Raw genomic sequence first — 12,119 nt, forward strand, 5'->3', positions numbered from 1 at the left:
TATTAAGGATTAAAACTATGTCTTAGAATGATACTATGGGTGAAAAAACACGACTATCCTAAGATGTTACTTACAGTACTTGCAAAATTTTGTTTTGCTTGCGCTTGGAGTCGTGACAGTCGTCAATGAATACAGTGCCGACTACGGTCAATGAGACGTTATTTTAGTGGCAATTCGTGAGACAATGACGTCAATGAAAACACTGCTTTGAAAATAAATTAAATTTGCTACTGTTTATCAAAAAGATTATAGCTCTGAAAACGGTCAGAATTGCAAGCTGTAGGTCGCTCGTTTCGGCCAGCGGCCAGACTGAAAAAGTTTCCTTACTACTGGTCAGGTTATATTTCCCCGGTTTTAAAGTCGTTACAAAGCGCACGCGCTCAGCAGAAAGCTTCAAATTTAAGTCAATCACCTTTGCTCTGATACGAAGGTGGACCATCAAGACAGCTTAAATGAAACTTGCTTTGACAATCGCTTTGATAATTTCGATGTCGTCGTTTGTGAGAGGTACAAATAGGTTATACATTTTACCGTTAGCGCAAAGTCATTATTCGATCCTACAGTTGATTAACAAGAACAACAGCTAAATACAACAAAATTTTTTGTCTACAGCGATCACTTGCCCGGATGAAGGATTTTTTTACAACGGAATTGCAAACTGTACCAACGGAAATTTCGCCGGTTCCGTTTGCGTTTATACATGCAATGAAGAGAAAGGCTTTGTTCTTGAACCTCCAGAGGTTACCACAAACCAATGTCTGAATGATTCCACTTGGAGCTTGCCAAGACCTTGCTGCGCAGGTAAAAGGTCACAACGAAACCAAACGTTCCTACAGGTTGTAATTTACCTATGGTTTGCCTTTAGATTTGTTTCAACAATTTTTAAGCTAATAGAAAAGATCTTAGATGATAAGAAAGTATATTTAAAACTTTGAGCTTTCAGGGTTTTAAAGTAGGCTGCTGTATTGTAGTATAAATCCTAATAAGAAATAATGTATAAAAGATTGCACACGCCTCTGTTAAAAATTAATCAGACGGTTGATAAAAAGTCGAAAGAGGCAAAATGGGATCTAACGCAAATGTGGTATATTTGTTTCAGCAACTTGCTCACCTTGGGTCAACTTCGATTGCGTCATCGTCATAGACTCTTCCGGATCACTTGGTTACAACCGTTTTGAATTGATTAAGGACTTCGTCAAACTATTTGTCGAGTAAGTAAAATGTTCAACCCATTATAAAACGTTTAGAAATTTTAACCCATTCACCGGGATGCCTCTTGGGCTATAAGCTAATTTGGCCCACACAATTATTATATGTTGCTGTTAGTTTGAAAGATTTTAATTAGAAGCGCTTAATTTATAACATTCCTATGAAAACATAGATCTTTGACATACGTCACTGGAACATCTAACAAAGATTGTGGTTTACAGTTTAATCGACCTGAGGCCCAACGCCTCAAGAGTTGGCGTTTTCTGCTATAGCGATCAAGTTGATACCAGGACGCAAATCCATCTTCGCGATTACGCTGGCAACGTGAACGGATTAAAGGAAGCCATCAACCGCATTCCCTGGATCGCTGGAGGTATGGTTTCATATGTGCAAGTTCCTGAGGTCTTAGGCCTCCACCGTGCCACCAAGCGGTGCTCGTTTGCATATTTTACTGTTAGCATTTAGAAATCTGAAACGAGTCTCTTTTTTCAAAGACATGACTTCACTCGAGTCCCTCCATAAGAAAGTACATAAAAGGCTTAACTTAACAAGAGTCAATATTTTAAATAACTCGACTTAACTCGATTCGTTTCGTTTTGATTGCGCGTTTCAACATTAAGGGTGAAACGAGTGTTTATTCTTTGGAGTTTGGACCGAAAAAATTAAAGTGTAACTTCAAATGAATTTATTCATCTACGAACCCATACAATGCAACCAAATGAAGCTAAATTTGTAATATTCTCAACCGTTTCCGGTTGATAGAGGTGGTATTCTTGCTCTTCATATGGCCTGGTTTCGAATAATAATTGACTTGACTTGACTTGCCTTGACTCAAGTCTTAATTACCAAACGACTCTATTTGATTCGAGTTTTAAAAGCTTGATGACTTGACTTGCTACTCGAGTTCAATGACTTGGTTACGACTCTGCTAATTAGTGATCGTAGCTTTTTCCGTTCGTTGCATGCGCGGAGTTTGGGTCCACATTATGTATTTGCATGAAAATGTTGCTGATAGGAGATGACGTGTTGTAGTTCTGCGAAAATGACACTACAAGTTGTTTTTGTCGGACTGAAATACAGTAACTGTAAGCTCGAGGTTAAGGCTAATGTGCACTACCACGTCTCAAATATTATATATAACAAATATCTCAAATGGTTATAGCCGTACCGAAAAAGTTTAAATTTCAGTTTGAAATGAGCACATGAGTAGAAGAGTATGTTTTTATAGCATATAAAATTTCCTTTACGCTTTTAAATAAGTTTAAGCTATATAGTATACATGTTTTGTTCAAGAAAGTATTAATCTTTAAAGATAAACACCTACAATATTTACCCGTAAGTTGAAATGTAATGTTTCTGCCTGAACCCATGTATTTCATTGGTCTACACCAGTGGTTCTTAACCAGGGTTCGACGAAGCTGTTTCAGGGGTTCGGCGCGAACGTCCTCTAAAACATTAACACACTGCCTACTGAATGGTATATCAGCGAATATTTTTGGAAAATATTGTCCAGCCGAAACTTGATTGTGGCTTACGTGATGGTAAATAAACATCTATTGGTAAATAAACACTATTGGTCTCTGAAAAAACAACAACAGAAGTCTCATTGATACACTATTATCTCATTAATGTATTACTATTAAATGTGGTAGATTTTTGTTTTTGTGAATCAGCGAAAATTTGGGGTTCAACGAAAGCTTGCAGATTAACGTAAGGGTTCGCTTCGGGTTAGTAAAGGTTAAGAACCACTGGTCTACACAAAAACCAAATAGAAAACAGCACTTCGTTTTGCACGAAAAGATGTCTATGTGATACAGAAACCTTTACCGGGACAGCTTTGCGTCACGCAAGAAAAGAGCTCCGAGAAGAAAATCTCGAGAGCCGTCCAGGAGTCCGCAACATCATTCTTCTTATCACGGATGGCACATCAAAAGATCCTGTGAGAAGGATATCACAAAAGCTGCGAAAAGATGGAACAGTGGTAAGAACAAGATAAAAGTTTGGAAGATCTGTTGTTATTCGAATCTATTTCCTGTCGGTTATTCACAACGTTAAACTAAGACCAGTGTTGTAATGGCTCGGGTCGAGGACTTGAGTCGAGTCGACTCGAGTCGACTCGAGTCACGTTTTTCAATTACTTGACTTGACTCGAGTCGATGCATGAAATGACTAGACTTGACTCGAGCCTGGGAAAGTAACTTGACCAAGTCATTAAATCTTAGTTCTAAATTTATTGACCAACTGAATTACAGTCATTTGATTTCGTTGCGAACGATCGGATAAAGGTATAGCAAATGACATGGCTTGAAATGACTTGCATTACATTTTAACTTGACTTGACTTCATCCATTTAGTAATTTGACTCGACTTGACTTAAGTCAACATCCCAAATGACTTGACTCAAATCTTAAAAAGAATGGCTTGGTTAAGCCTACAGCAATACTAAGATCATTACAGAAAATATATTTATCATTTCATATCATTTTCCTATCATTTTCGTATCATTTTCATATCATTTTCATATCATTTAACTTCCACGAATTTTTTTAACATTCGGTTTTTGTTAAATGTTAGCAGTAGGCTACAACTATAGCGCAGTGCACTTATCCTCTTGTTGCGTTGCGGATAAACTCCTGCTTAACCTGTAAAAAATTTGTCAAAAAAAAAATAACAAATCGAACTATAAAGCTGGGCTATATCATCATCCATGTCGGTGACCACTCTCGTTTTGATTTCTGTGGTATTTGTAATGTAGAGCATTTTTTATCAAGCTGATATAAACAGGGTTGAGTCAACAGTTGAGAAAAAGTTCGCTATTTTTGTAAAATATTGCATTTTGTTACGCCGTAATTGCAAAAGTAGGTATTAAAGTATTAAATCCACGAAGAATCTCTATCTGCACGATTCAGATTTTTAATTCTGTTTAGTAATATTTTCGAAGCTTACCCAAACTCCCACAAATGTATCAAATTACCAACAAAATATTAATTTTTGTAAGAAAATTTCTTGTGTAGTGGAATTAGTCCTATGTAAGTATATTTAGAATACTCGATCTACTTGGTCTGTTTTACTTCATTTTAGTTTGAATTTAAATATAATTTTAGGTGGTTGTCATTGCTATTTCTACAATCGAGCATATTTACCTCGATTACGAACAGCTCTTGGAAATAGCTACTAGGCCAGAAGACCTAATTTATATGGATGAATGGGAAGTCGAATCGTTGAACGTTAATCTGTTCGGGAAAGTCTTAGACCGTTTTTGTGTGGAAGAATGCTTGGAAGATTAAATTCATGTCTCCACAGACAATACGAGCCAACTATACAAATCTCTGTATGAAGAGTGAGTCAAATACTTGGTCACGAATCACGATCGCTATCACGAACATTGGCTATCGGGTGTCATATACGACCTTTTATGATTAGACTATTGATGGTTATGAGTTATAACAGCTATATTCATTAGGTTTGTATTTTATGTTAGGTTTGCCGGTACGTACGACATATTAATCACACTTTTGATATATTTGCAGGCTTGTAGCCTATATAAGTTTAATATGGAAGTAGGACTGCAAATGACAAGCATGTAGCGTGTTACGCTAATCTGACCTTACATGAAATCTAGAAGTTTTCAATACCGCACATGGTATAATTATTTTTCTTATTGGCTCGATGATGTGATTGTCATAATATTCGTTATTTGCAGAAATATTGTACTGTCATCAAATACTTCCATTAAGTAGGATGCAAAGCCATATGATACAGTATTTACACGTTCCTATTACAGCATTATTCATCCTCTGTTGCCACAACCACTTTATGTGTGTTTATTGCAACAAGACCTTGTGCGGTTAATCCTTTGTATTCTAAAAATATCTTTTATATTCATTGCATTGCTTTTATTTGTCCCACCTGTTCTTGTGCACGTACGTTAGCAAGCTACTAGCATGCCATGTAACTAACTAAGATGTGATTATAGTGAATCAAGAACCAGTAAATACCACAGTACCACAGTCACTAAATCAGATGTGATTATAGTGGATTAAGAATCCAATAAAGAACTTAAATTCGCAAAACATGTTACATTAGATACGTTACATGAAATAAGGTAAACATACATCATGGAAGTAGGCAATATAGTAAAATGCAGCTGGAAAGCAAATTATGAAATAGACAAAAACTTAAGTTCTTTAGCCTAAATTAAGACATTTTAGGACCTAAATTAAGACTAAATTATTTAGCTTAAATTAAGTTATTTATTTAGCGGTAAAAGCGGAAAGTGCGAGTAATGGCCTGAGATATGATTTCAGCACTTGAAAGGTCTTATCATGCCAAAAATCAGCATCAGCAAATCGCTTCACACTTCTACTGACAGAAGTTAAACCATTGCAATTTAATGTCACTAACAGCTCATGGACTTGGCGCATTTTCATGTTTTATTTCATTTTATTTGCGCTACCATCATATACAGATGCTCTAGGCATCTTGGTGTCACTTACCAGACTATGCCGGTGTGGTTTTGATGAAATTCCTCATGTTAATGCTCTGCGGCGCCATCCAGCGTTTAAATTGTACTTTCACTGGTGTTTAGAAGATATTTGGTAAAATAATAATAACAACAATTCGTTGTATGACGATTTTGATCCTAAAATTAACAACTCGCACACGACCAGAATGCTGGTGACGAGATTCCATTCATTTCTCCAACAGCACCGACATTCATAACAGGTTACGAGTTAAAAGTGAACATGACACCAGATTAGTATTTTTAATTGTTTCTTGAAAATATTAGCTTGGGGACCATTTCGTCTAGGAAATATATAAAGGAAGAAATAATGAAAGTCCCTCTAGAGATGTGGATTTTCAAGCGGGCCATCGTTTAGAACCACAATGTTAGATGGTGGGTGAGTTGCAACAAACCAAACAGCGTTTTTCTACATTGCATATACTGCACCAACAAAGAAATTGAATCAAAGGAATGATTTAGGCTTGTTTATTATGCAAATGTACAATCGACGAGCTGCATCCGAAAAACCGTAAATCTACGATTTGTTTCCGTTTTTAGCGGTCGTCCTCCTTTTCCTCAATCGCTTCTTTGGTTTGATAGAATACAGATCCTGGAATAAAGCAAATATGAAGTAATTACAATTGTAGTGATTGCATTGACAGGTAGTTATTGCTTTAGTTTTGGTTTATTTAAAACAATACCAGACAAAGCCATAACTAGGTTCAAATGTTCAGAAAGCAAAGATGTCCCCGGTTAAGCTGTTTAATGTAGTTTAGAACTGAAAATGTGCCAGAATTCCAGAAAAATTACGAAGGCAATCCATAACTGCAACGTATACCTTGATCTAACTACGGCCTAGTTAGTACATTTTAGACCGATGTATGGTTAACCATGTTAGTACTAATACGCTAAATTAATTCAATCAGTAGCGAAATACTTTCCTTTGAAATAACAAAAATACAATTTCCTAGTTATCAAAAAGCAATAACAGCGATTATTGATAATTGCAAGATATCTAATACTTATAATTAACAAACTAATTAATTAATCATTCTTAAACAACGGGGTTATTTCTCACATCTCTGTGTTTCCTTTTTAAAGTCTTCTGTATGTGTTCCACCTCCTCAGCGTCCTTGATATTGACGTCATCGGACACGTCATCATTAACATGGAGCGGGATGGCTAATGAGTCATCTGACTTGATGTATAGTGACCTGACATTGCTCCAACCCTATTAAGCATATCACAAGGCTAAAACATGCAATGTTTCATGTAATGTACAGTTTCGTTACTCTTCGGAATAGCGACGCACATTCTAGAATCAAATCCTAGGTGCGTATGGGTGGAACACTAAGATTTCTCTGATTTGGTTAGACTCTTGCATAGGGTTAACCTAATTTTTTTACCTTTTATGCTATTCTAGAACAGGATTCGAAATTCTGGATCCGGAACAAACTATTCTAGAATATTCAATTATTCTGTATTGTATATACATTATTAGGGCCATTTTTATTTTGACCTAAAAAAATTTTTTTTTGACTTTATTTTTATCAAATTTTGACTTTATTTTGACCTAACAAAATTGCTTATTTGTAGAGGCCACAGATCTTCCTCCAGTTACCCAAACATAATATTTTGTCGATTTCAGACCCAAACGTAATATTTTGTCGAAAAGTCAAGGTGTTTTATGGATTATAAAAAGTGCGTCGTGTTTTTTAGCGATAGATTTAGGTATAGCGTGTGTTATTTTGTCCTTGTGAAAAGGGCACTTTGCCTCGATTTTCTCCGCATGGTAAATTCTAATAAACAGCAAATTAAACAGGGAAGAAGTAATGTAACCCCCTTCACGCGGCATAAGGATTATTTAAATACGTAACAATGAATAAACAATGGACAATTTGCGATAAAAGTTACTGCTGATCCAAGTGGGCATTGTGACTTATTTCCTGCTTTTATGGGTTAATATGGTTTAATTGTGTCGCAGTTCCTGATTTACAATGCTTCCACGAGGATTTTTACAAAAATAACTCTCAAGAAACACAAAAACATGGTCAAAACCCATAATTTGACAAATTTTGACTTTATTGAAAATTTTGACTTTATTGTAAATTTTGACTTTATTTTGACCTATTAACTTCTTAGAAACAATCCCCTAGGTGCTGAAAACAACTTTATTCTTTGATTTGTGGTCAGACAAGGTCCTTAAAAATTTTTGACTTTATTGACTTTTGCGGGCCCTATACATTATACATCTCTACTTGGAAAACTTGATCAGCGTTTAAGAAGCATCATTAAAAAATATTAAGTTAATGTAACTTAACATCTTGAAAACAGCAAGTTGCATGACATGAATGATGCAAAGTTATCCAAGTAAATGCTACAAAATTGCTTGTCTTATTACCCTTGTGACTGACGATGCTATTGCATTAACACCGGCTTCGATATTGTCTGCTATTTCACTGGCAGAAAAGTTTGCTGATGCCACTTGGACCATACTGCAATTGCCATTTCCTGTAAGAAAGAGGAATGCAATTAAATGTCTACCACAGTAACTTTTATGCCACCACTATGGTGACAATACTAACTTGATATGTGTTTTACTACCACTACCACCATTTTGGTGTAAACGGCTAAAAAATTTGCACTACTGTTTACCACTGTGTATTACAAAAAGGCAATAACAATTTAAGTTAAAAAGCAGCTTACCGGTAACTAACCACCTTGTTGAAGACAATTTATTTAGGAATTCTTTTTTCAAATCTGACGCTTTCAAGTTAATGCTAAAAGGTTGCCTGAAAAAATAGCGAAAACATGAAAAGCATTGTACGTAGAACTTTGACCGAATTTGATACATTAACTTGCTAACCTATCAAAGCTAACGTAGCTTTCGTACCTGAAAAGCACACGTGTAACCTACTTTTTCTTTTTGTAAAAATGATTGCCAGTATGAGACGGCAGCAATCTTATAATTCTTTCGTCTCCAAGGAAGAGATCGTAGGAGTCACTCAATTGCCTCTTGGCTTCGTAAGACTTGTAATCTTTTTTTAATGAACGCAACGGAATGATCTGTGGAAACCGTAATAAAAACCTGTGAGATGAAGTTTTAGGATATACAATTTTATGAAAAGAACATTCAAAAGACTTAGGCATAGATGGCAAAACAAAGGGGCCTTTTATCTGGAAGGGCCTGGCCCCTCCATTTTCGAAAACCAAACATGTCAAAATTAGTGGACTTACAACAAAACTCGAGCACTGTGGCGACAGACTTTGCTTGCCAGCCTACTGGGCCCACATTGAAAAAGGATCTGTCATTGCTTAAGTTATTCTTTAAATCCCTTTAACTGCCATTGGATAAGCAGAAACCCTTTTGTAATCATAGTGCGAACTGTTTTTTAATTAGAAGTCTTACTTTAGGTGAATAACCAACTGCTGCATTAAACATTTCTTCAAAGTGGTCTTGCGTTTTCTCGGCGTCATCTTTATCTGTGTCTTTTGTCATGACACAAACTTCCGATGATTTTGTATACAAGGGATGTGGAAGAGATCTAAAGCAAAAATGTTTGATACCTCGGTAGCAGGAAGCTGCATATATGAATATAACTTCTAATTATTCACATTCATATTATACATCAAATAAAACAGCATTGAATATATAAGTTATAGGTTACACCATTTTTAGGATGTGAAGCCGTTTTAAAAATAGTTTGAGCCAATGACTCTTCACAACTGATTAAATGTTGGCTAGGTAGCAGAGTGGCTTGAGTGCAGGCCTTGCTACAAACGCCATGTAATAAACGCCACGCAACAAATGCCTCGCAACAAATGCCATGCAACAAATGTCCTGTGTTCTACACCCAGCGAGTTACTGTTGCAATGCCCTTCGGTAAAGTATTAATGACATTGGCTCCGACAATAAAGATTTTCATACCAATCCACACCAAATCAAAATATCAGATTTAGACTTAACCCAATATTTTTAACGACTGCAGTCGGTTAATCTGCATTGGGACCAGCACATTGTTTAAGAAGTACATCTTTACTGTGTATCATCTTACAGCATATAAATAAATGTCACCAAAATGAAACTATGCACTTAATAAGATGACTGTGGCTTACATTAGGACTTTTTTCTCTTTTTTTGAAGAAATTCTGTGAGTTGTGATCATGATATTTATGCGCGGAGTTTGTGACAAAAAATCTTCTTTCTTTTTTAGCTCCAAAACTTTTAGAAGAGCATTGACGGCTTTTTCTATCTGCAGAAAAAAAAGCTCGAAGTCTTTATCCAATACAAATTAGCCTAGTTAATAACATCAAGAACATATATCTAGTAAACTGTTTAAATATGTTTTGGCAAAGTTGCGTTCAAGAATATGTTAATTTTGTCAGCAGCGATAAAGTTAGGCCTATTAGCTTTCCATGCTTTCAACTGAAGCTTGACTGAAAATATCACAACATCATTTGCTATCGATACCAAATAGTTCACAGAGCATCAACTTTCTTACCTGAGCCCTTGTGATGGGACATTCACAACCACCTTCATCTATCTTCAATCCCATTTTAGAGTTCAGATGCCTTACACTATGTATATAGGTACAAAAGAAATGTTTCAATTAAGTACTTGCTATGTCAAACGTGAAACACCTGCAAGATATTGAATTCAAGTTTAATCTAAAGTTTTTTAAAGTCTGTAGCAAAAAAACCTTGAGTCTTACTAAGTCTGCTCTAGTTTCAAAGTGATCAATTAACATTAGGAATATTCATAATCATGCCCAGATCAACTCTGATCATTTAAGGGTATAACAGCAATATATACCAGGCTGGAAAGTAAGGCACTTTTCAGTAAGATCTCGGTGGTGCAGGACAGCAAAAATTTGGGCAACCGGGCGCAAGATGTCTAAAATCGAAGTGCACTGGTTGCAAAATTGTGTTCTAGGAGCATTTTCTAGTCTACAATAAACATTAGCCTAAACTCAATGCCTGTGGACGCTCATTTTTGGAGTTAAGAAGGCAGAAATTTGGGTGCACCAAGCACAGTCATGAGAAATCTTGAGAGTACAGTTGCCATGTTTACCACTGTGATAGATAAAAAGGCAAAAGTGACCCTGTAAACAGAAAAGATTACAAAAATATAAACGCAAGAAAATCTGGAATCTGGTAGGGCCTCCAAAACAAGAATTTGCATTGCAGCAACACAAAACATGAAAGATAAAACTGTAGCGTCAGAGTATCATCTCAGCTAACAACACCCAAAGATGAATAACCTATTAGACGACTTGGTGCTACGAATTTGGCGCACAATAAGCAAGAGTGAAACTAGAACCTGGCTGGAAACCTATAACTGTAACTGTACAGTTTTCGACGAGAAATCATGTTTGAAAAGACTGAATGATGCAACGTGATGGCACTGAAGCTTTAACTCGAGTCTCAGGACGCACCAAAAGCCTGAAATTTTTTTTAGCGGTATTTCCCAACTATAGACATATTTTCTTCGTTTCAGCTTTTAAGGCATTTAGTGAGATCGCTCAACTTTTTGGTTTTTATTTTAAATTCGACGTGAAGATAAAAACTTCGGCGTGCATAGGCCTATTGATGAACCTCGTGCATACAGACACCACACTTTCTACCATGGAATTAGACGAAATAAAATCCACAGTCTGTAGGCAGTAGCTAATAAGGCCAGGCTATATGGTGAGGACAGTGGACACCATCTACTGCTCAATATAGCCATGAAGTATTGCGATATTGCCTAGGCTATAGCCTACATATACCGTAGGTTCTGCTTTTCAGTCACACTGTTAGTACCAGTATAATATGTTTTGAAAGCTTTTCTTCTGCAAATTGTACGTTGAGTGTAACAAAAAAAGAATAAATTGGTCCAAACATAACACCGTAACTGCCAGGTCGCTCGCCTTATTGTTTATTTATTACAACTATAACTCCTGAACCCGACGAGCCTAGAAATCATAACTTACACGTGAGAGGTGAGACATGCTAAGCTAAATCATAACACGTTTCTCTTTGTTAATATACGCAAGGTGGCGATAATGACAACAGCAAATTGTTTGACTTCTTGCTTAACGGTATAAAAGTTAGCTTTGATGTTTAGTTATTTTCTATGATCTATTTTCTGGAAATAAGAATTGAAAATTGCATCGATTTACTTGCAGTGTGCGTAGCCCTATTCAATTAACAAACTATATTAACGTTACTGATGTTCAAACAAAGAAGCATAAAATATATTAATTGTAAAGTCTAGCTAGAAAGTGTTTCCTGCGAGTGAATTTTTGTAATTTTAACCACCTTTCCTTATAATGTAAGCCTAATTGAATCATCATTTAACATTTTATAGCTGTGTGGCGGTCAAGGCCACATTAAGTAGCCTAACCGGATTTAGGAAAAAAAAAAT

At 36.0% G+C, this 12,119-nt stretch overlaps 2 protein-coding genes across 2 annotated transcripts; one reads left to right on the plus strand and one right to left on the minus strand.

The window, feature by feature from the left end:
• The first annotated feature begins 262 nt into the window (after nucleotides 1-262).
• On the plus strand, nucleotides 263-5,206 carry LOC143452720 (matrilin-1-like). Its single transcript, XM_076953775.1, has 6 exons — nucleotides 263-507; nucleotides 613-801; nucleotides 1,100-1,211; nucleotides 1,431-1,582; nucleotides 3,027-3,190; nucleotides 4,314-5,206. Exons 1-6 carry the CDS (start codon nucleotides 453-455, stop codon nucleotides 4,494-4,496), a joined length of 855 nt encoding a protein of 284 aa, XP_076809890.1. The 5' UTR covers nucleotides 263-452; the 3' UTR covers nucleotides 4,497-5,206.
• A 978-nt stretch (nucleotides 5,207-6,184) lies between these two features.
• On the minus strand, nucleotides 6,185-10,356 carry LOC143453248 (ribosomal L1 domain-containing protein 1-like). The gene is made up of 8 exons (XM_076954496.1): nucleotides 10,216-10,356; nucleotides 9,830-9,966; nucleotides 9,123-9,258; nucleotides 8,631-8,779; nucleotides 8,420-8,505; nucleotides 8,115-8,224; nucleotides 6,792-6,944; nucleotides 6,185-6,323 (listed from the first exon to the last, which is right to left on the minus strand). Exons 1-8 carry the CDS (start codon nucleotides 10,267-10,269, stop codon nucleotides 6,249-6,251), a joined length of 900 nt encoding a protein of 299 aa, XP_076810611.1. The 5' UTR covers nucleotides 10,270-10,356; the 3' UTR covers nucleotides 6,185-6,248.
• Nucleotides 10,357-12,119: the final 1,763 nt, after the last annotated feature.

Source organism: Clavelina lepadiformis, chromosome 4 (genome assembly GCF_947623445.1).
Source record: "Clavelina lepadiformis chromosome 4, kaClaLepa1.1, whole genome shotgun sequence".
NCBI lineage: Eukaryota > Metazoa > Chordata > Ascidiacea > Aplousobranchia > Clavelinidae > Clavelina > Clavelina lepadiformis.